At 37.0% G+C, this 23,978-nt stretch overlaps 1 protein-coding gene across 4 annotated transcripts in view; it reads left to right on the plus strand.

The window, feature by feature from the left end:
- Window positions 1-23,978, plus strand: part of LOC133636057 (CUGBP Elav-like family member 3) — a 113,393-nt gene that overhangs the window by 63,626 nt on the left and 25,789 nt on the right. For all 4 annotated transcript variants that reach the window (XM_062029673.1, XM_062029672.1, XM_062029670.1 and 1 more), the window contains 4 exons: window positions 11,959-12,007; window positions 19,730-19,858; window positions 23,418-23,497; window positions 23,592-23,747. In XM_062029673.1, the coding sequence (XP_061885657.1) occupies window positions 11,959-12,007; window positions 19,730-19,858; window positions 23,418-23,497; window positions 23,592-23,747 (414 nt within the window). The remainder of the gene's footprint in view (window positions 1-11,958; window positions 12,008-19,729; window positions 19,859-23,417; window positions 23,498-23,591; window positions 23,748-23,978) is intronic.

Here is a 23,978-nt window from a genome sequence, read left to right on the forward strand (position 1 = left end):
AAAATATTATATGGCTCTCACGGAAATACATTTTATAATATTTGGCTTTCATGGCTCTCTCAGCCAAAAAGGTTCCCGACCCCTGTTATAGACTTATGCTTCTCTGATAGTGTTTCAGTCTTAGTGACATGATCTGTGACACCAGGTCATGCAGTATTCTGAGTTTCTTGGCATTTTGTGTTGAGTGTTAGTTCCTGTCTTGTGCTTTTATTTTTGTGGCACTTCCGTTTTTTTGTTTCCTTGCAGCGACTTGACTCCTGCCTTTGGGCGCTGCTTCACACCCCATTATCCTATTGACATTCAGGACTATTTATATCCTATTGACATTCAGGACTATTTAAGTGGAGTGGTGGCCAATTTTCGAATGTTTATTCATGTGGTCACGTGCACGTAAGTCTTTGCTGAGCTCGAGCGTTCCGTTTTGTTGTTTTGTAAGTTTTTGTTTTGTTTTGCATAGCCTTCCCTATGCTTCGGTGCCCTTCCAAGCAGCACTCGTCTTTTGTTTATTCAAACCATTTAATACATTTTTAGCTTTCTACATGTAGGAACACGCCAAATTATCGCCGCCATGCGACCCGAGCGACACACTTAGTATTTAATCTGTTTTAATGCCTCAGCTTTTATTGTTTAAAACATCGGTTTGTACTGTAGCACTTTAAGATGTATTTAAATGAAAAGTGCATATTATTTGTGTTCTTATTTATGGTTGGCGTTGTGGCGTCCTACTCTGTTCAGTGGTCCTTGAACGCACCATAAAACAACCTCCGACTCGTATTCATCTGAGTATAGAACGATCACTCTGTTCTAAGAGAGCACATCTCGTAGGTTCAATGTGCACAATTAAATATCTCAGTTGCTCAGACAGCAATGTGATTATAGAAGTTTATATGAAGGTATGTTGCTTCTTAATGGATAAAGACGTTGCTGTCTCTTGTTTTCATGTTAGCATTTAAGATAGCGAGCTGGTGCCAGTATGTCCGTGAGTTTATCAAAGGGCAATTACGAATCTCGGTTTTTCGATAATTTTAATTTAAAATGGTAATACTAACACTTTTGTCTGTTTACAGCAACTTTGTGATACATTTTCACTCCCTAATCTACACTTTCTTAGACCCTGTCTACATTAAACCAGATAACTCATTAAACAAATAATTATTTAGCCTAAGCCCCGTTTCGGCCACACTCAACCATCGTTTAAGGTCCCCCTCCTTGGATAATTTTTTACACGGGTAAGTGCGCAGTGTATTTCTTGAATCTCCGGCTCTTAGCTTTGTATGGACTCATTGATCGCTTACAAACTGAGTTCAGAGAGGAAGTGATGCTAGAAGTGACGTCAGAAAGAACGCGCCTCAGCCAGCTTCATAATAAAGCGGTTTTGTAACTCGGAGCTAACCACTGGAAATATGGAGGCGAGTCATCCAGACATGCCCGTGTTCCTCCTTCCGTCTGTACAGACGCTTGTGGAAATCACACATGAATACCTTAAGAGAAAGTGATTGCAGCTATTTTGGATACAACACTTCTCAGGCGGAAAGAAAACTTTCGAATATCCAGTTCAGCTGTGATTCTATTTACCGCTAAACTTCGTCCATTTGTCGAAGGAGAGACAACGAGAATGCGGGCTCCTGTGAATGTGATAAAAAAGGTAGCCTGTGCTTTGTAGTACATGGCCGTCGAGGGAAGACTACGGAAGACTGCAAATGCTTTTGGACTGGCAAAGCAGACTGTATCAGTTATTGGCCGGCGGACGGAGGGGGGGAGGGGGTCTTAAACGACCATTGTGTGTGTGTGGACAAGGATAGGGTTAGGTGGGATTTACCCTGGATAACCTTAGTGTAGAAGGATATCTCCAGATCTGCAGTTTTGTACGTAACACATTCCCTAGGTTTCCAGATTTACCGACTGATACAGTTTTAGATGTGTTTCTGACACCGCTTCCAACCTTAAAAGGGTCGACTACACCTATTTATAACCACATTTTTGTTTTACGCCCTGAGTCTCTAAATTCGATTAAGTCACTTTGTGGCTCTATCTGAGGAGAACCGGACAGAGATTTTGAGTAGAGTTCCGAAGTATTTTTTTTTGCTTGACACAGCCTTATTCAACGCAAGCTAATAAATATTATTGTACCAAGGTCCGACTGCCAAGGTCCGACTGGCTCAGATGTATGACGGAATATTGGTATTATGTGATGGGTGTCAACAGTCTCCAGCTAACTTAATACATATGTTTTGGCTTTGTCCGTCCCTGTGCAGCTATTAGATTGACATTTTTAATACTTTGTCTTTGGTAATTGGTGAAAAGATTGAGCCGAATCCTCTAAGCCGGGGGTCAGCAACCCGCGGCTTTTTAGCTCTGCCCTAGTGGCTCCCTGGAGAATTTTTTAAAAAGGATTGAAAATGGAAAACGATGTGGGAAAAAAAACATTTGTTTTAGTATGTTTTTTGTTTGAGGACAAACATGACACAAACCTCCCCAAATGTTAGAACTACCACTGTTTAATATGTTTGTGTGTATGCTTCACTGATGAGAGTATTTGGTGAACATCGTTTTGTCCTACTAATTTCGGCGGTTCTTGAACCCACCATAGTGTGGACTGTGACGCAACAGTTTGTTTACATGTAAAATCTTCCACACCTTCTTTGTCTCATTTTGTCCACCAAAAGTTTTATGCTGTGCGTGAATGCACAAAGGTGAGCTTTGTTGATCTTATTGACTTGTTGGAGTGCTAATCAGGCATATTTGGTCACTGCATGACTGCAAGCTAATCAATGCTAACATGCTATTTAGGCTAGCTGTATGTACATATTGCATCACCATGCCTCATTTGTAGTTATATATTAGCTTATTTAATTTCCTTTATTTATGTCCTCTGTGTATTTAATTTACATTTGCATGTCTCATGACACACTATCTGTATGTAATATTGGCTGCATTTCAGATAGTTGTTTGTGTGCTATGTTGTTCCAGACCACAGCAAACGTTACCTAGCGTGCCAAAGATTGTAATAAATCTATGAAAAGAAGACAGTTTCCTTTAAGTTGGACACACACATCTATACCTTTGGCCATTAAAAGCCAGTAATTTCCAGGAGTTATCTCACCTATATAGTTTCTAATTTAGTAAAAATGTGTAGAATAACAATTACATTTAAACATTTCTGTCAACAAAGACTTGCTTCAGCATGCAACACATAGACATTTTTATAGTAGGCTATTATAACTAATATAGACATTTACGTTATATACAGCTTTTAATTTTTTGCGGCTCCAGACAGATTATTTTTTTGTATTTTTGGTCCGATATGGCTCTTTCAACGTTTTGGGTTGCCGACCCCTGCTCTAAGCGAACTGTTTGGGGTAGCCCCTCTGTCATCTTCTCTGAGCAAATTTCAAAAGAATCTTGTAGTGTTCACTACTTTTATTGGCTAGAAGACTCATTGTGTTAAATTGGTAGGCAACAGGGCCTCCTAAAAAATATGTTCTGTATTTTATGTGCTTGTTATAGTTTTGAAAAAGGAAAACAATCTGAAGTTGTCTTTATTTTTAAGTTATCGTGCCAGGATTTTACCAGTCCGGTCCACTTGGGAGTAGATTTTTCTCCATGTGGCCCCCCATCTAAAATGAGTTTGACACCCCTGCCTAACCACAAGGCCACTGAGCAGGTTATGATTGTTACCGTTTATCGTTACATCCCTAAAACAGAAACAAAATGCCAGCTTTTACGGTGTGACATTGGCTTGTGAAAGTAAAAATCAGTGGTTCTCAACATTCGAGACTCACTTCCCTGAACCTGTTGTTTTGAAAGCAATTGTCGCTGCCAGATGAGTGCACATGTCAATACCCTGCTTCACTGGATGTTTTATAAAAGGCAAATAAACACCACATCTCTTACAGCTCTCATGTGCCAATTTTGCGAGAGTGAAGCTTATTGATTTCTCCTGGGGGAGGGGTACTGTCAAGGTGGCACAATTTCTTTGTTTACCAGAGGATCCCAGCAGTCGCCCTTGGCAACCAGGATCCTTGTTTACCTACCTAGTGTGCCGTCATACAATCGCCATGGCGACCAGCCGGTTGCCTTGACAATTTTCCGATGCTGTCGTTTGGCAGAAGCAACATGCGCCTTCTAACCTGCTGTCTCCTCTCATCCCCTCGCCTGTGCTTAATATCACATTCATGGACTGATGCGTCAACATGTCAATTAGAGCAAAAATACTCAAAATAGGAATCGATGGATAGTGTTCCTGAGCGTCAGCCAGTCACAAAGACTGCCTTGAATAGGCTTAATGAAGGGAGAAATGGAAGAGGTGATGGATAGATTGAAGGATGGACTAAAGGTTAGCGGACACAAATCTGGCTACAATCAGCCTTCTCGGCAACACAGCAGCAGATCAATGAACAAGACGTGACTGATCGATGACTTGATAGTGCAAGATGGATGGACAGCGGTGAGACCAGCACTGGGAAATGATGGATGGATGGATGGACGGATGCGCAGAGAAGTGCGAATTCCAAGGTCATAGAAAAGACTGTTTGTATTTTCTGTAAGTTTATGTTAAAGCTGACAGCCCCAGTCAATAAAGGTGCGAGGTGAGAAATGTGCATCTTCCCCGAAAGACACATTATGCGTGTGTGTACGCGGACAATGTGTTTGCACCTGTGATGGCCTTGCCTTGGATCAATAGCTTGTGGTGACAGCTAAGAGCTGATTAATCAAACGTATGGATCAGTCTCTCCCAGCTCTGCCCTCTGCTCAATTACCAGCTTCATTACATTGCCTTAACACCCCGCTGGGACCCTTTTCTCTTCTCTCTCAACCCCTCCCTGTTGCCTCTTTCCTCATCCTCCTTTCCCATGGCCATCCTCCAGTCATGTGCTTTGCTTTATGTCCTTCCTACTCTTTTTCCAACTCTGCATCGAGTTCATTCGTGTTGTGGCTGCACCGTTAAGTACATTCATTAATTCAGCAGCATTGATTTTTGCAGTAGGTGATAACATTAATGTTACACATACCTTGGTTTTTATACGCCCCACTTTTGGTATCATTTGGATTTTCAAAGAAAATGTTTGCTAGAATGTAGCCCTGTTTTTTGTATCAGGGGTCGGCAACCCAAAATATTGAAAGAGCCATATTGGACTAGGGTTGTACGGTATACCGGTATTAGTATAGTACCGTGATACTAATGAATCATATTCTGTACTGCACCGATTCTTTCATTGTTTTAAAATTTATATTATGTTTATAAACTCAGGAAGTATGTCCCTGGACACATGAGGACTTTTAATATGACCAAAGTATGATCCTGTAACTACTTGGTATCGGATTGATACACAAATTTGTGGTATCATCCTAAACTAATGTAAAGTTTTAAACAACAGAAGAATAAGTGATTATTACATTTTAACAGAAGTGTAGATAGAACGTGTTAAAAGAGAACGTAAGCAGATATTAACAGTAAATGAACAAGTAGATTAATAATTCATTTTCTACCACTTGTCCTTAATTATTTTGACAAAATAATAGAATGGAAAATTACACAATATGTTACTGCATATGTCAGCAGCTAAATTAGGAGCCTTTGTTTGTTTAAATTTTTTTTTTTTTTTTTTTTAATAATGTCCTGTCCAGCTTCTCGGGCAAATCATATAGCAGATGTAGATGCCCATATCGGCTGTTCAGATTTACTTTACAAAAGAGAAGTGTAGGATACTTCTCTTGTTGCCTTACTTGTATTTTGACTTTATTAAATGTATTTATATTATCATTTGGTGCAGCCGGGCCGGAGCAGGAGGGGATAGAAAGAGAGAAAAAGGAAGACAGAGGGGGGAATTGTGGGGACAAGAGGGGGATTAGACAGAGAGACAAAAACAACAACAGCAAACACAACAACAACAACAACAACAACAGAGCAACATCAGCAAATACGACATGTACAAATATGATGGTAAAAGTAATAGCAAATAAGCAGTTAGCGAAAATTTTAAAAAAAATACAGAAATGACAATGAGTATTATTACACTAAAAATGGAGCAATATGAATACCAATAGAAATAGTGCTATTGATAATAAACAATACCAGTACTTTACCTTTATTATCAACAATACAATTGTTCAAATGCAACAATACATATACGTAATGATAACTTGAGATACGAAAGAATGCAGAAAAATGGAGGGGAAGAAAGAGAAGCAACCTACATTAACCTAGTAGATTGTTATAGTAACAATAGGTTAAGCTTTGACAGTGTGCCATGTGTTATACCCAGTTTACCCTAGGGCAACAACGTTAATATATGTTTGATGAAACGTGATTATGTGCATGAGTGTATGTGTGCATATGTACTTGTATATGTACATTATGTGTATGTGTGCTTGTACAGTGAATGTATATGTACAGTATGTGTATATGTGTGTACAGCGAATGTATATGTACAGTATGTGTATATGTGTGTTTGAACAGTGAATGTATATGTACAGTATGTGTATATGTGTGTTTGTACAGTGAATGTATATGTACAGTATATGTATGTGTGTGTTTGTACAGTGAATGTATGTGTAGTATGTGTATGTGTGTGTTTGTACAGTGAGTGTATATGTATATGTATTTGTTTGTTTACTTACTACTAAAAGACAAGTTGTCTTGTATGTTCACTATTTTATTTAAGGACAAACTTGCAATAATAAACATATGTTTAATGTACCGTAAGATTTTTTGTTAAAATAAAGCCAATAATGGCATTTTTTGTGGTGCCCTTTATTTAGAAAAGTACCGAAAAGTATCAAAATTATTTTGGTACTGGTACCAAAATATTGGTATCGGGACAACACTATATTGGACCAAAAATATAAAAAAAACTGTATGGAGCCGCAAAACCTAAACACCTTATATAAGTGTTATAATGAAAGCAACAGATAATGTAAGTGTCTATATTAGCCTACTATCAAAATGACTATGTGTCGCAGGCTGACGCAAATCTTTGATGACAGAAATGTTGAAATGTAATATTATTTCTACACATTTTTACAACGTTGGAAAACATTAGTGAAACAGCGGCTTCTGAGAGGGTGAGATAACTCCTGGGAATTACTGGCTTAGAATGGCCAAAGGTATAGGTGTGTATGTCCAAGTTAAAGCTATTGGATTTATTACTATCTTTGCAAGCTGGGTAACTTTTGCTGTGGTCTGGAACAACATGGCACACAAACAACTATCAGAAATGCAATCAATATTACACATACCTTGGTTTTATACACCCCACTTTTTGTATCATTTGGATTTCCAAAGAAATTGTTTGCTAGAATGTAGCTCTGGTTTGTGCATATGTCCACATCAGGGGTTGGCAACCCAAAATATTGAAAGAGCCATATTGGACCAAAAATATATAAAAAAAAACTGTATGGAGCTGCAAAACCTAAACACCTTATATAAGTGTTGTAATGAAAGCAACAGATGATGTAAGTGTCTATATTAGCTATGTTAGCCTACTATCAAAATGACTGTGTCGCAGGCTAACGCAAATATTATAAAGTGGCCCCACCCCAATTTTTGTCCCAGTCCACCCTTGCTTAAAAGTCACGTCTCATCCTTGTGAACCTGATATTGTGTACGGTCTTGCCTCGTCACACCCCTAATACCAACAATACCAATACATCACCAGATCGATCTTTTTCTATAGCTTTACTGTACCCTGCGAGGTAACAATAGAACATATCCCCCGTATTGATGTCTTGTCCCGGCCCTAATAAGGGTACGTCAATGCTTTCCTTTGTTTCCCTCAACTCCCAAACACAAACATGGGAGTGTCCACCACCACGTTGTTGTTTCCAACACTTGGAATCAATGCGGTCCGACATTTCTTTCTCTGGAACTCCTTCCTCGCCCTTTTTTTCTCTTGCCTTTCTTGATTCTTTCATCGCCGTCATTCTGCATCCCTCCTCCTCCCCGCATGCACCCCCCCCATCCCTGTGGCATTAACACTGTCTCGTTGCCTCAGTGCTATGACTAAGCACTGTGTGTGTGTGTGTGTGTGTGTGTGTGTGTGTGTGTGTGTGTGTGTGTGTGTGTGTGTGTGTGTGTGTGTGTGCGTGTGCGTGTGCGTGCGTGCCTGCGTGCGTGCGTGCGCACTGAAGGGCTATGCAGAACATGTGTGTGCATGCATGCATAATAAATCCATGGCGATGGATCTCAGTAGTCGTGACATTTTTTAGACAGAGAGAGTCACGACTGAATCATGCTTGCCTCCTCCCATTCTTTCTTTCTCTCTCTCTCTCTCTCTCTCTTCTTTTTGAATCATCCTCTCGAGCGCCAGCTTTGCTTTCATCCTCCCACTCTCTTTTCAGTCTTTCAGTCCCACTCGTCTATGCCGTCCCTGCTTCTGCTTCTACCTCTTGGCCTTCCATCTGCCCTTTATGTCGCTCCAAAGTCAGCCGGGGGTCCTCTAGACCTGGTCCTTCTTCTCTAGCTTTCTGTTTTTTTTGTTTTTTTTAAAGACTGTAGCTCTCAGCTTCACACTTGTCATTTCATCCCCCTGTTGTCTTCTCTTTATCTCCACCTACTCTTGTCCCTCATCTAATCCGTAGTTGCCCTGTAATCCAGATCAACTGGCCTTCATTCCTAATCTTGTCACTTCTCAATCCCCCACGGTACTCCACTCTGATTGTGCTGTATGACAGACAGAGAGGGCAAGGTTGTGTGTGTGTGTGTGTGTGTGTTTGTATGTGTGTTCTTGTATTTCTACCCTTCTTGAGACATCAACAAGGAAAAGTACCTTACATATGAGGACCGGTGAACGAGTTAGGACCGAAATCATGGTCCCAAAACGGAAAACCATTGCATCTAATAGAGAGCCAAATACAACAGTCTGTAAACATTGCTCCAAAGTCAGGATTTTTTTGTTGATTTAATGTGCATACAAAAGTAAACATCGACAGGTGCAAAGGCAGCAATATATGATAAAACAAGACGGCAGCTAAAGAAGGACTTCCCTATAAATCCCCGAAAAAACCCGCTAGGTGAACAGTTGATTTTACGACTTCCGGTGCTGACGTAAGACAACCCGCGTCCCATATGTGACCATAGGATGAACAAATACATTACGGTACTAAGACTATAGTGGCCATTAACAGTTAGCTTCTACAGCTGGGTTGCCCAAAGTGCAGCACAGGGGCCATCTGTGGTCCGTGACTCGTTTGTCATCGGCCTTAAGCACATTACAAAAAAATGGTGAAATCTGTCAAAAAGGAGGGATTTTTCAAATTGACTGTGTGTCGGTTTTAAAAATGCTCCACATCTGGTCAACATATGAAATAACAAGTGTGTGTAAGAAATTTAAATGCGCCCCCTTTGGCCAAAATTAATAAAAAAACACAAAATAAATATGTATATAGAGACATACTGTAATAACTTGAAGTAAATAATAAAGATTAAAAACAAATTACAAACCAAGAATTTAAAAAAATGAACTAAAAGCAGTCTTTCTCACAATGTGCCGACTTTTTTCTTATAAAATTGGGAACAATTTCTCATATTCTTTCTGTTTCTGTAATATTGCAATATTTTTTTAACTTTTTTATGTAAAATTATTACTTTTTTTTATGCAAAATGGTTACATTTGTCATAAAATTCTGATTTTCATCACAGTATTGCCAATTTTTTTGTTGTTCTTGTAAAATAGTGACAATTTTGGAGTAAAATGTCCTAATTTTGCCAAGCAAAATTCCGATTAATAGTATAATATTGCCAAAATGTTAGTTTTCTTATAAAATGGTGACTTTTGTCGAGTAAAATTGCGACTCTTTTAATAAAATTACCAACATTTTAAGCTGTTGGGAGAGTGGTCGTGCCAGCCACCTGAGGGTTCCTGGTTCAATCCCCAGCTTCAACCAACTTAGTCACGTTCGTTGTGTCCTTGAGCAAGACATGTCACCCTTGCTCCTGATGGGTCGTGGTTAGGGCCTTGCATGGCAGCTCCCGCCATCAGTGTGTGTGAATGTGGAAATATTGTCAAAGCGCTTTGAGTACCTTGAAGGTAGAAAAGCACTATACAAGTATAACCCATTTACCATTTACCATTGCCTCATTTGTATTTGACTTTTTGGGTAAAATTTTTTTAAACAAAACCAGTTTTCTTTTAAGTAGTGTAGAAATCGACCAGAGTTACCTATTTTATAGCGGAATGTAGTTAATCATAAAACTAGAATCCAATGTTATTGAAAAAGTGTAGGTTTTGAATCGATTCTGAATCGAATCGATACCCCCAAGAATTGAATCGTATCTTGTGGTGCCCAAGGATTCACAGCCCGAGTTTACAGCTTTAAATCAAGGGTGTCCAAAGAGTGAACACGCTTCCCCTTGTCGGGGAAGAAAACAACAGTAAAAATATAACAAAAAAAGACATAATGTAATAAGGAAAAGCTGAAATGTTAGTACTAATAACTAATAATGAAACACTTTGGGCCTGATTTACTAGGATCCAAATGCCACATGCTAGACAGCGTGTGCAAACTATAAAATAGCGTCTACTATTAGTGGGCGGGTTAGAGTTATCCTTCCTGCGCATATCTTTGATGGTAGTGCTAACGGCTAGCCTCAAACACAAAATGTCGTAACAAAAAGACGTGCTGCAACCCGTACATAATCACAACATAAAAAGCACAGAAAACTCCATTTCAAAAAGAAAAGTAAAACAAAAGTAGTGAACAGAAGGAAAACATTACAAATAAATACCGTGATAACGTCGGACAAGTAGAAATGCACAAAGACATGTTTTTTTTTTATTTACAGTGGAAGTCACTGCTTCTTCAGCCCCTGCAGTGAGCAAAAGATGGCGCCATAGCAAACATAATAGTTCACCTTTCTGTTTATGCTAGGTTCTGCGCATGTCAAAGTAAAGTTTTTGGATTTAAGGTGTGATACATGGAAATGCGCGTCATAATCAGATAATTTTTTTCAAGGTGCATGTAACATTTTAATCTGAATGATGATCGGATTAAATAAATGTTATCCATGTACCCGTGGCTATTGACTCTTAAGGCGGTGGATCACATCACCAGAGACTCAAACACAAGAAAAGGAAACATTTATTTTCATGTAGGATATATATTAAAGTAATATATCTCAAAAATTAGAAACATTTATTACATTTTTCTAAAAGCCAGTAGACACCAAAACACATCCATTTGATTCACTTTAGTCAGCCCCGTAAGTCATACAGCAGCTATAAAATTATAAAAAGGAATTGCTGAATTGACGATATGTCTAATAGTTTTGATTTCTGTCAGTCCAAATATGTTGAAACACACGTAGGACGGAGGATTCTCTTTCCATCGTCTGTGTTTGCAGCGCGAGCACCTCTTTTTCACAGCCGTGTGCGCTTGTGTCAGACCGACAGAAAATACAACTCAAAATAGTGCTTCCAAAACGGTGATGAGTGTTGATAAATCATATTGCATATTTGCATCTTCTCCCTGGTATTTTGTACGTTTTGATGATCAGCATATATTCTGCATAGTAATGAAGACAGAGACACAAAATGGATTGCACGCCATATTTTGGTCACGCAATTCACTTTGCACACGTTTAGTAGATCAGCTTTGCGTGTGCTATCAGGTTTGCACCTGGTTTAGTACATGCAAACCTTTACTAAATCAGGCCCTTTGTCACCTATAACACCAAGCTGACACAAAGTTTTGACATTTAATATGTATGTCTGTTTTTAGTATTTTTATAAGAAAATATAAAAAATGGCCCCTGCATTGTTTGACTTTTTAGTATGTGGCCCTTGTGGGTTTGGACACAACTGCTTTAAATTAAACTATCAGTGTCAAAAAATGGCAACAAGGAGACATTGTATTATTGTTGTTTTTTATTTGCTTGTTTGCCGACTATATTTGCATTTCAATAAGGACATGTGACCAATGACCACCTGTGTTGACGACGCTTGTTTCCTCGTCCTACAGATGAATCGGCCAATCCAGGTGAAACCAGCAGACAGTGAGGGCAGAGGAGGTGAGTCACACACACACACACTCACACACACACACACACACACACACACACACACACACACACACACACACACGTATTATTCACAGAGTGACATAGAGAAGGCTCCGAGTCCAATTGGATCAGACAGAGATGGAGAGTGGTCATCAGGGGAACTGGCACTTGCTTATGTGGAGACTCTCCTTGTTGCAGGCCCAAAGTAGTGAATACTGCTCCCTGGTGGTCACCAGAGGTAGCTTCCATAACAATGAAAAAACAAATTACACTTAAGAAGGTATATGTATGTATGTATGTACTCTATATGTGTAACAATCGTTAGTTGCAGTCCTAATATATATATATATATATATATATATATATATATATATATATATATATATATATATATATATATATATATATATATATATATATATATATATATATATGTATGTATGTATTATATTATTTTTGATACTTTTCGGTACTTTTCTAAATAAAGGGGACCACAAAAAACTGCATTATTGGCTTTATTTTAACAAAAAAAAAATTAGGGTACATATGTTTCTTATTGCAAGTTTGTCCATAAATAAAATAGTGAACATACAAGACAACTTTTATTAGTAAGTAAGCAAACAAATTTGTCAAAATTATTAAGGACAAGTGGTAGAAAATGAATTATCAATCTACTTGTTCATCCATCCATCCATTTTCTACCGCTTGTCCCGTTCGGGGTTGTAGGGGATGCTGGAGCCTATCTCAGCTGCATTCGGGCGGAAGGCGGGGTACTCCCTGGACAAGTCGCCACCTTATCACAGGGCCAACACAGATAGACAGACAACATTCACACTCACATTCACACACCAGGGCCAATTTAGTGTTGCCAATCAACCTATCCCCAGGTGCATGTTTTTGGCGTATATATATATATATATATATATATATATATGTATGTATGTATGTATATATGTATATATGTATGTATATATGTATATATGTATATATATATATATATATATATGTATGTATGTATGTATGTATATATGTATATATATATATGTATGTATGTATGTATGTATGTATATATGTATATATATATACTGTATATACACACATATATGTATGTATGTATATGTATGTGTATATATATATATATATATATATATATATGTGTGTATATATATATATATATATATATATATATATATATATATATATATATATACGTGTATATGTGTATATATATATATATATATACGTATATATGTATATGTGTATATATATATATATATACGTATATATGTATATGTATATATGTGTATATATATATATATATATATATATATATATGTGTGTATATATATATATATATATGTATGTATGTATGTATGTATGTATGTATGTATGTATGTATGTATGTATGTATGTATTGAGGTGAAAAAAAATGTGAGTATTGTGTAAAAGTCCATTCATTTCAGCAATTGAACTTCTAATATGAGACTAATATGTGATACAAACTCATTGGATGCAAAGTGAGATATGCTAAGCCTTTTTATTTGTTGTAATTCTAATTTTGATGACCAAAGTTTACAGTTTTTGAAAACCCAACATTTGATGAGATTTTTAATTAGAGGTCTTCATTGGCTGTAAACCATAATCGTTAAAACGATATCAAAAGAAGGCTAGAAATATGAGTCTGTGACATATGTTACTTTCACCTTGTAAATCTAATTGCTAGAATAAACAAACCTTTGCATGATATTCACATTTTTTGAGTTTCACCTGTATTCGGCGTGGGCGTGTCGTTCCAAATATCGACACCCAATGTAGTACAGTATCAGTATATGATCGATGCAAACCTGTTTACATCAATATTTTTCTCATCAGTACAAAATATTTATTTGTAGTTATTGTTATTGTTATTAGCAGTAATTATATAGCCAATACATCTTGGTATTGTATTGATAACCACATTTGTAGTTCATTCTATGTATATTCTTGGTAAATAATAGCAGCTAAAGCAGGATGCTAATGTTTTGACAATGACAATTTATTATTCCTTAATATAAATAATGACATGCGGTTTAATAATCTTAACCGACTGACATTACGGGATGAAATAAGTTTTAATACAATAAGAGCCTGACCTACTAGATCTAAATACATAAAACTAAAAAATCTACTAAGACTGCATGTACAAATGATAACAAGTGCATAAGTGGTGCACCACGGCCTATTTATTTGAAGTTATTGTGTGTATTACGCGCCGCAGCTGTCACCATGGAGACACTCATTTCCCCTCCACATTCATATCTTGATGCTCCTACCCATGGCCTTGTGCTGTGTTTTGAATCATGCAGCAGACAACTAGTGGAACACTGTGTTGGATCTACAACACAAACCACTTTTTTTAGCGCGTTTAAGATGCGCTCTGGGAGACCGAGAACTGTGAGCGTATCATATGAAAAAAAGGAAGCAATCAAAAAACGCCATAGTAGAAACCAACCCGCATCAATCAAATGTGTTTTATCAGCCCTTTAAGTCATGCAGCAAATATAAAATTAGAAAATGATATTGCTGCATGTTTTTGTTTACAGTATGACAGTCTCAAACTCGCTGTATTATATAAATGGCACTTTACAGTGTTGTGTGCTGAGCTGAAGGAACATACCAATCAGGGTGGGGCGTATGGCTCTGGGGGAAATGACGCACATTGCAGAAATGACTTTTTCCGCGCATTGACACCAAGTGGAATTCAAATGTATTCCACAGCGCCAAACATGTATTTCCTTTTTTCTTATTAATTTTTCAATTTGTCATTCATGTTTCATCTTATTTTGTGTTAAAAAATTAAGACATTTGAGAAGATTGGAATTTTTTGATGTGACCCAGCCTCACCCATATTCTGCTTCCGGCGGCCCCCAGGTAAATTGAGTTTGAGACCCCTGCTCATTAGGGTTGTACGGTATACCGGTACTAATAAAGTACCGCAGTACTAATGAAATAAAAACGGTATTATACTAATTATTATGAATTACATTTGTAACACACTTTACATTTGTTAAAATCTCAAAGTGCTACAAAGTATTAAAAAAAAAAGGTAAAAAATAAAAATAGAAAGTTAGAATATATAATAGAAAATTAAGATAGAAATAAAAACAAGAAAAACCCTAGATAAAACATAGAAACACCTCTAAAACTGAAACTGCCTCCAAAACAAACCAGTACTGTTTTTTAAAATTTTTACGGACAATCCGGCGCGCCGTCGTGACGTTGCTGGAGCAGAGGCACATGTTCGGCAACGCACACGTACGCAGTACTTACAAGCAGACACGGTGTTGAAACATAAGCGGCACATATGCTCAATTACTGTTAAGTGACCAATGCTGTGCCCTGCTTTTTACCTGCGGGTGGGGCCCAAATGTGTTCGTACATAGAGAAATGGCTCGCACACCGAGGCATATTTGGCTCGCTCTAAACGTTCTTAAATCGAAAAGTTCGCGAACAGAGGGGTTTGTAAATCGAGGTCCCACTGTCCTACATTTTTTTCTTCGTGACCCACATTTGCAAAAAGGTTCGATTTAATCAACAATTTGTGAGTGTCAGGCTGCGGTCTGGACCTTTCCCGTTTACCTTTTATATTACTGTAAAGACAAGAAGTATGTGCAGGGTAAAATAAAACAGTTTCTCCAGACACAAGAAATAATGCAAGAAATTAACAAATTAAAATGTTTAATTTTTTTAATCTTATTTCTAATTTTTTTAAAAATTTTTAATTAATCAGTCCAACAAAATAATACCATAATAATACAATTCCAAAACCAAACCCGGCCCAGCAACATTCAGAATAGCAATCGACAGAGCAATTGAGAGGACACACAAACATGACACAAAACAATCCAAAAGTAGTCAAAAATGAATAATATCAAACAACAGTATCAATATTAACAAGAATTCCAACACAGCAGTGATTAGAAATCGCTCATTGACATTATCATCACAGCCATTTATAAATAATAAAATAAAAACATTTAAAAAAAGAACAATAGTGTCACAGTGGCTTACACTTGCATCACATCTCTAAGCTTGACCATACATTGTTAATGTAATAGTTAAAACAAATTTAAATGATGGATCCCATATTCCAATATATGACTCATTAATATCTAAACGAATCAGTTTTTTCTCCTGATATCATCTCCATAGCTTGTGTATAGCAGTCAGTATGAGTTAGACCATTAACATCTATCCATTTTTTTAATATTACTCTTTGTATTATGATGCATATTGAAATAAATGCATTTTTACTCTTTGATGACACGTTACTAAAATGATGCAGATCACCAAGAATACAAGTTTGCAGTGTCATTGGGATGTTAATATTTAGGAATGGGATTGCTTCTGTTACTCCCTCCGAGGTCTTAATCAAGGCTCAAGTTGTTCGTTTTTCTCACACAGACATTTATTTCAGCCACGCCTTCTTCTCGTTAACAACGATGCCAAATTAATGCCATCAGAACTAATAAATAAGAAAACCAGAACTTACAATTATTCTGACATCAAATAATAGAAAACACATTGATTTCACATACATAATCAGAAAAAATCATACCTCATTGGCCTTACAAACTCAGAGGGAATAAAGTTTCTTTTGAAGCCGAGACTCTATTAACCTCTTCCATCAAATGCTTGCTGTCTCATGCTGCTTCCCTTATTCCGTCACATATTAATTGTCCCCCCAACAATGTGACCAAACCGGAACAAAAAATATGTTCCTCTCCAATTTACATGGGTTTTGTAACAAAAATAAAGTTAACATATACTTGCATGAAATTACCAAAGAAAATACATTTTTAATCACATTATATGTAAATATGAACTTATATTTATACATTGTATTTATTTATTCTAACCAACTATGAAATTATATAACATATATACAATGTGCTTCTGTCAGCAGCTACAGCTTCTTTTGTTGTTTTCAACCATAACTCTTTTATTCTCTGACATTCCCACAATAAATGAACAAGAGTTCCCTCAGCTGCCCGACACTTCATACATAACTTGCCATCTACTGCACCAATTTTAAACAGCTGAGAAGATGTAAATTACAATCTATTCAAGACCTTAAATTGACTCAGCTTATTTTTAATGCTTCTAAAGGGCTTATTGGCATTTTTCCAAATATCATTCCATGATATGTCTCTTTCATCTAAAATGTTTAGTCATCCATTTCCGAACACATGCATCCTTTGCATTTCTAGTATGATGTTCATTTACTATTCCATAAAATCTTTTAATTAATTTCTTAATTGTATTTTGATTAAAAAGTGCACAAATTATCATTGAACCTCAGTAAAACTAAAAGAATGCTATTTGGTAACAGTAGAATAGAAAGTCAAACACAAATAGACGGACTAGACATTGAAAGGGGGAAAGTAAACACATTTTTGAGTGTAATAATTGATGATGAAAAATATACAACAATACATACATCAATAATGAATAACGCTAAATATGTAAAGGACCAAAAATCACTTCATACTCTCTACTGCTCGATAGTGTTACCATATCTGAGTTATTGTGGAGAAATATGGGAAACAACTACAAATGAGTCTTATACAGTATAAGTGTTATAATGAAGACAACAAATGATGTGTCTATATTAGCTATAATAGCCTACTATCAAAATGACTTTAAAAGTCTTATATAAGTGTTATAATGAAGACAACACATGATGTAAGTGTCTATATTAGCTTACTATCAAAATGACTTTAAAAGTCTTATATAAGTGTTATAATGAAGGCAACACACGATGTAAGTGTCTATATTAGCTTATTAGCCTACTATCAAAATGACTTTAAAAGTTTTATATAAGTGTTATAATGAAGGCAACACATGGTGTAAGTGTCTATATTAGCTATTAGCCTAATAATGACTTAACAAGTCTTATAAGTGTTATAATAAAGACTAATCACAGTGTTATAATAAGACTACCTGATGTAAGTGTCTATATTAGCTTTATTAGCTTACTAGCAAAATGACTTTAAAAGTCTTATATAAGTGTTATAATGAAGACAACACATTTTGTAAGTGTCTATATTAGCTATATTAGCCTACTATCAAAATGACTTTAAAAGTCTTACATAAGTGTTATAATGAAGACAACACATGATGTAAGTGTCTATATTAGCTTTATTAGCCATTAGCAAAATGACTTTAAAAGTCTTATATACTGTAAGTGTTATAATGAAGACAACACATGTTGTAAGTGTCTATATTAGCTATATTAGCCTACTGTCAAAATGACTTAAAAAGTCCTACATAAGTGTTATAATGAAGACAACACATGATGTAAGTGTCTATATTAGCCTACTATCAAAATAACTTAAAAAGTATTATATAAGTGTTATAATGAAGACAACACATGATGCAAGTGTCTATATTAGCTATATTAGCCTACTATCAAAATGACTTTAAAAGTCTTACATAAGTGTTATGATGAAGACAACGCATGATGTAAGTGTCTATATTAGCTATATTAGCCTACTATCAAAATGACTTTAAAAGTCTTACATAAGTGTTATGATGAAGACCGCATGATGTAAGTGTCTATATTAGCTATATTAGCCTACTATCAAAATGACTTTAAAAGTCTTACATAAGTGTTATGATGAAGACCGCATGATGTAAGTGTCTATGTTAGCCTATTATCAAAGGCTGAGGCAAATCTTCAGAAATGTTGTATTTAAATTTTTATTCTATACATTTTTGCAACATTGGAAAACATTACTAAAATGGAGGCTTCTCACAGGATGAGATCACTTCTGGAAATTACTGGCTCAGAATGGCCAAATGTATAGATGTGTGTGACCAAGTTTAAAACTTTTGGTGGACAAAATGAGACAAAGAAGGAGTGGCATAAAACACGTCTTTCTGTGGCAGCGTCGGAGAAAGTTGTACATGTAAACAAAGTACGATGAGTTCAAGGACTGCTGAAATTAGTAGGACAAAACGGTGCTTGCCAAATCCTCTCATCAGTGAAGCATGTTAATATAAACAGTGGGATTTCTAACAATTAGGAAGGTTTGTGTCATGTTTGTTCTCCTACAGGAAATATATTAAAACAAAAAATATATTGGTTTTTTTTCATCTTTTTCCATTTTCACTCCGCTCTGAAAAAGGTCCAGGGAGCTACTAGGGCAGCGCTATGTGGCTATAGAGCCGCGGGTTGCTGACCCCCGCCCTCGGTGAACCATAAATTACTTATTTTTTTATGAGAACTTAATTATTGTGTACATGTTTATACCTCTAATATGTATTTATGTATCTAATAATTGTTTACTTATTTATTGTATATTAAATGATTTACTCATGTATTTATTCAGCGTTCTGTTACAAACAGAGAACAAAAAAATGGGATAGAATTGCTATGATACGAAAAGTGGTAGGATTAAATAAGCTCTGCTTCGTCCCACTCCTTTTCGGACGTGCTGTAATGAAATAACAGGAAAATCTGTGATGCACTACATTCTAATTGTATTGCATGCATGTTCAAAATAAACATAAACTGAATGTAAACAATAAAGGTCAGGGAAATGCATCTGCTTCCATATCAATACAGCCATCTGTCCGTGGAGGAAGTGTACCAGCTACAATATAATTCTCAGCAGCCTCGTACATAAAATAAATGAGCAGTATGCGGTTGAAGATTTCTTACTCACAATATTTCCCTTTATTTCTCAGAGGACAGGAAGTTGTTTGTGGGGATGCTGGGAAAGCAACAGAGCGACGAGGACGTGAGAAGGCTGTTTGAGCCCTTTGGCAGCATAGACGAGTGCACGGTGTTAAGAGGACCTGACGGCACCAGCAAAGGTAACATGCACATTATTGACTTGCCGCACATTGGAGGAATAAAATAAAAATGAAAAAGAGCAAAACTAAAAACCTTAATACTAATTAAAATAATAAAAAATAAAATTTCACCTATAACACAAAGCTTGACTTTTTTTTTTTTAGTTTGACATGCAAGCATCTGAAATAAAAATAATTAAAAGGTATTAAACAAAAATAGGAAAAAGTAAAACATGTTATAATAATTATACTCTTGTCATCTATACCACCAGTGTTCGTAATAACGGCGTTATATAATACTTTCTCTATTAATGAGTAATCTAATTAATTACTTTCATTACGTTACAACGCCGTTAGCGAGACGTTTGATGTAACATACTTTTGATGTGGTTGTGTGTCAACAAGACAGCAAGTTCAATGCAGGAAATATCTTTCTACTCATGACAAAAAATGAATTTGATATTAAATAGGAAGAGGCAACATCACACAGCAAACAACATGTAATACACACACATACACACTACTACTACGAGGGAATAATGAACAGCATATCAATGATTTAAGTGAAACACTTGCCATCCAAACAATAGCCCGTTTGTTGATGAGAAGATATGACGGCCATCAAAGCACATTCAACCTCTTTATTAACCAGATTTAACCAGTGAAACTGCTGCTGCTAAGCTAACAAACTGAGCTAATGTCCTGCTCAGAGCGCACTCTTGCTGGCGTCACTTGGCAACAGGCACCGCCTTTTCAAGGCGCACACACACAAACTCTGCTCTCGTAAAACGTCTACGAACTGCATATGCCAGATATTTGACTCTTTTTTTCAAGTAACGCATCAATTACTAATTATTTGGTAATTCATCTACTTTTTCGGTAAAGTAACGAATAACGAATAACTATAATTACGGTACCGTACTTTCCGGGCTATAGAGCACTTCAGTTTTTAAGCCACACCCACCAAATATGAGAAAAAATAAAAATGTGTACATATATTAGTCGCACTGGACAATAATCTGCAGAGATATTTAGGTATGAAAGATTTTGCAAATGCTTGTTTACACACGTTTACGCACATTTTTGCTAATGCGAACAACGCTGATTCTTAAACTGTGGTATGCGGGCTCCATCTAGTGGTACTCCAAAGAATCACTTAATTAAATATTTACACACAGTGTTGCTGTTAAAACTGTGTGTAATGTTACAGTAGTCAAACATATTGAATATACTTGTTAAATAAAACCTCTTGTTTTTAATGAATACTTAAGCCTAGTACGCTACTATATTTTAATGTTGGTCATTATGGTGGTAGGGGACGGCGTGGCGAAGTTGGTAGAGTGGCTGTGCCAGCAATCGGAGTGTTGCTGGTTACTGGGGTTCAATTCCCACCTTCTACCTTCATAGTCACGTCCGTTGTGTCCTTGGGCAAGACACTTCACCCTTTGCCTCTGATGGCTGCTGGTTAGCGCCTTGCATGGCAGCTCCCGCCATCAGTGTGTGAATGTGTGTGTGAATGGGTAAATGTGGAAATACTGTCAAAGCGCTTTGAGTACCTTGAAGGTAGAAAAGCGCTATACAAGTACAACCCATTTATCATTTATTATTTATTTACTTGGAGGCCCAAAGTGTTTTCTGATTGGTGGTTTGTAATAAAAAGTTTGAGAACTACTACTATAGACGAATAGTAGACAAAACGATATACCGTATTTTCCGGAATATAGAGCGTACCGGCATATAAGCCGCACCCACTAAATTTGAGAAGAAAAAATATTTTCCATATATTAGCTGCACGGTATAAGCCGCAGATATATATGTTGTGAAATTAGTTATTTACACAGAAATATTTTGTAAATGTTCATGTGCTTACCCTAATTGTTTCCAAACGGTGTCTGTCACACGGCAGTAAAACGGCTGATCAAACAAAACAGAAGTCATCGTCATGCACCCACTAGCTGTGGAAGCTAGCTCTCTAATCAGCTAAACAGACTCAATAACTCCACGGTGACGTGTCGGTGAATTTACTGAGGAATTTGTGAAACTGAAATAATGCAAAAACAATGCCATTGTAAGTTAGCAATACTAACTCAGACACTCGTTAGCATATTAGCTAACGCTAGATTAATTACGAAAGCACAAACAAATATGCATGAAAACACTCCTACAGACATCACACATGGGACGGGAATTGTTTTAGTCAAATTGAGAAACTTACAAAAATTGCTTGGAGTGATGAAAGAGGAATGCTTTCAAGCAGAAACGCTATGGACGGTTTTAAATTTCGGTTTGACGCAAAACAGGAAGTGCATTTTCAACTCTCACAACCTGCAGTGAGCGAACTCGTCCAAAAGATGGCGCCATAGCACAAACAATAACCCACCATTTCAGTCCTCTGCTTGGGTTTGATGAAATCTATTGACCATAAAACTTTATGGCAATTAGTGGAAAAAAAATCCGTAAATTAGCCGCACCGTTTTATAAGCCGCAGGGTCTAAAGCAGACCTTGGCAAATTAAGGCCCGGGGGCCACATGCGGCCCATTAGGCTTTTCAATCTGGCCCGCCGGACATTCACAAATATTTGTTTTAGATCTTTAAGATAGAAACTGTAGCTGCCATTATGATGTGCAGTGATGTTTTCAAATTTACGTAAGTCTTTTGAACTATACAAAGTATTTCAATGGTTGGAATCTGCTGTTTTGCATGATATACTAGTTACTATGGTCATCTAATTAGTTACTATGGTCATCTAAGTCACAGCAGCTCAGACGAGGTACCAAGCAGTGTGGGTGTGGAGCGTTTCTACAGAGTGTTTCCAGAGCGGCCAGCCTGAAATGCGGGGGGGTTTTTTGTGTTTTTTTCGCGTTTATATTTAGCTGCGTTTGTTGCATTTTTGTTGCGTTTCGCTTGGTTGTAAAATATGTCGATCGAGAGGGGGTGTGGCGTTCATACGTTGTCAATATTCAGTGTTTTATCGTTCATAGTTAATATTGTAAATCCCACATTCTTTATTGTCATGTACATTTTGGGTATCTCATTCAGTAAAAAAGCTTGAAATTCCATTCGTTTTTTTAAGGCGGTCCATCATAACGTTTTTGTTCCTAAAAATCAGATATAATATATATATAAATTTGGCCCCCAAGTCAAAATAATTGCCCAGGCCTGGTCTAAAGTGTAAAAAAAAAAGTAGTAGGTTATAGTCCAGATTTTACGATACCTCCGGTTCAAGGCAAGAAACAGGAATTACATTCTACCCGCAGCACCTGCAGTGAGCGAACTCGTCCAAAAGATGGTGCCATAGCACAAACAATAACACACCTTTTCAGTGTCTTTGTCGGTGTTGAAAAGTATATGTTGAATACAAAACAGTAGTGAAGAAAAATCCATAAATTAGCCGCACCGTTTTATAAGCCACAGGGCTCAAAGCGTAGGAAAAAGGTTTATAGTCCGAAAAATATCGAACACAAACCTGACTTGAATATTAATCTTTAGATAATACATATATTTTCCAAACCATGGAAAATCTAAATGTTTTGATTTTACAGTTTTGTTCCCTTACTGACTCTTGTTTTTCTTCTCCAGGGTGTGCGTTTGTAAAGTTCCAGGGCCACTCTGAAGCCCAGGCTGCCATAAATAGTCTGCACGGGAGCCGCACAATGCCTGTAAGTTCAGGACGCATTAGAAAAGTTTGAGGCCGCTCTGAAAACAAAACCGAACGGGGGATGAAAAAAGACAAAACATGCTATCTCCGCACAGGGCGCGTCATCCAGTCTGGTGGTGAAGTTTGCCGACACGGAGAAGGAGCGGGGGCTGAGGAGAATGCAGCAAGTGGCCTCCCAGCTGGGCATCTTCAGCCCCATGACGCTCAACTTCCCCGCCTACAATGCCTACACGCAGGCGGTCAATGCTCAGGCAAGTGCTGTACTCTCCAAAAGGATGTAATACGTTTCAAGAGGCTATCAGCGCTCTAATTGGGGGCTAACGTTATTACCCAGACAACAGGACATACGTCATCTGGCATTTGGCTTTCCTGCAACACACAGCCATTAACCCACTGACTCTGGCCATAATGGCCTCGTAATTAGATCTCTATTCATCTGGTCCTCTATCACTCGCTCTGCTTGTCCCTTACTCGTATTTCTG

This window comes from Entelurus aequoreus, linkage group LG20 (genome assembly GCF_033978785.1).
Source record: "Entelurus aequoreus isolate RoL-2023_Sb linkage group LG20, RoL_Eaeq_v1.1, whole genome shotgun sequence".
Classification (NCBI taxonomy): domain Eukaryota; kingdom Metazoa; phylum Chordata; class Actinopteri; order Syngnathiformes; family Syngnathidae; genus Entelurus; species Entelurus aequoreus.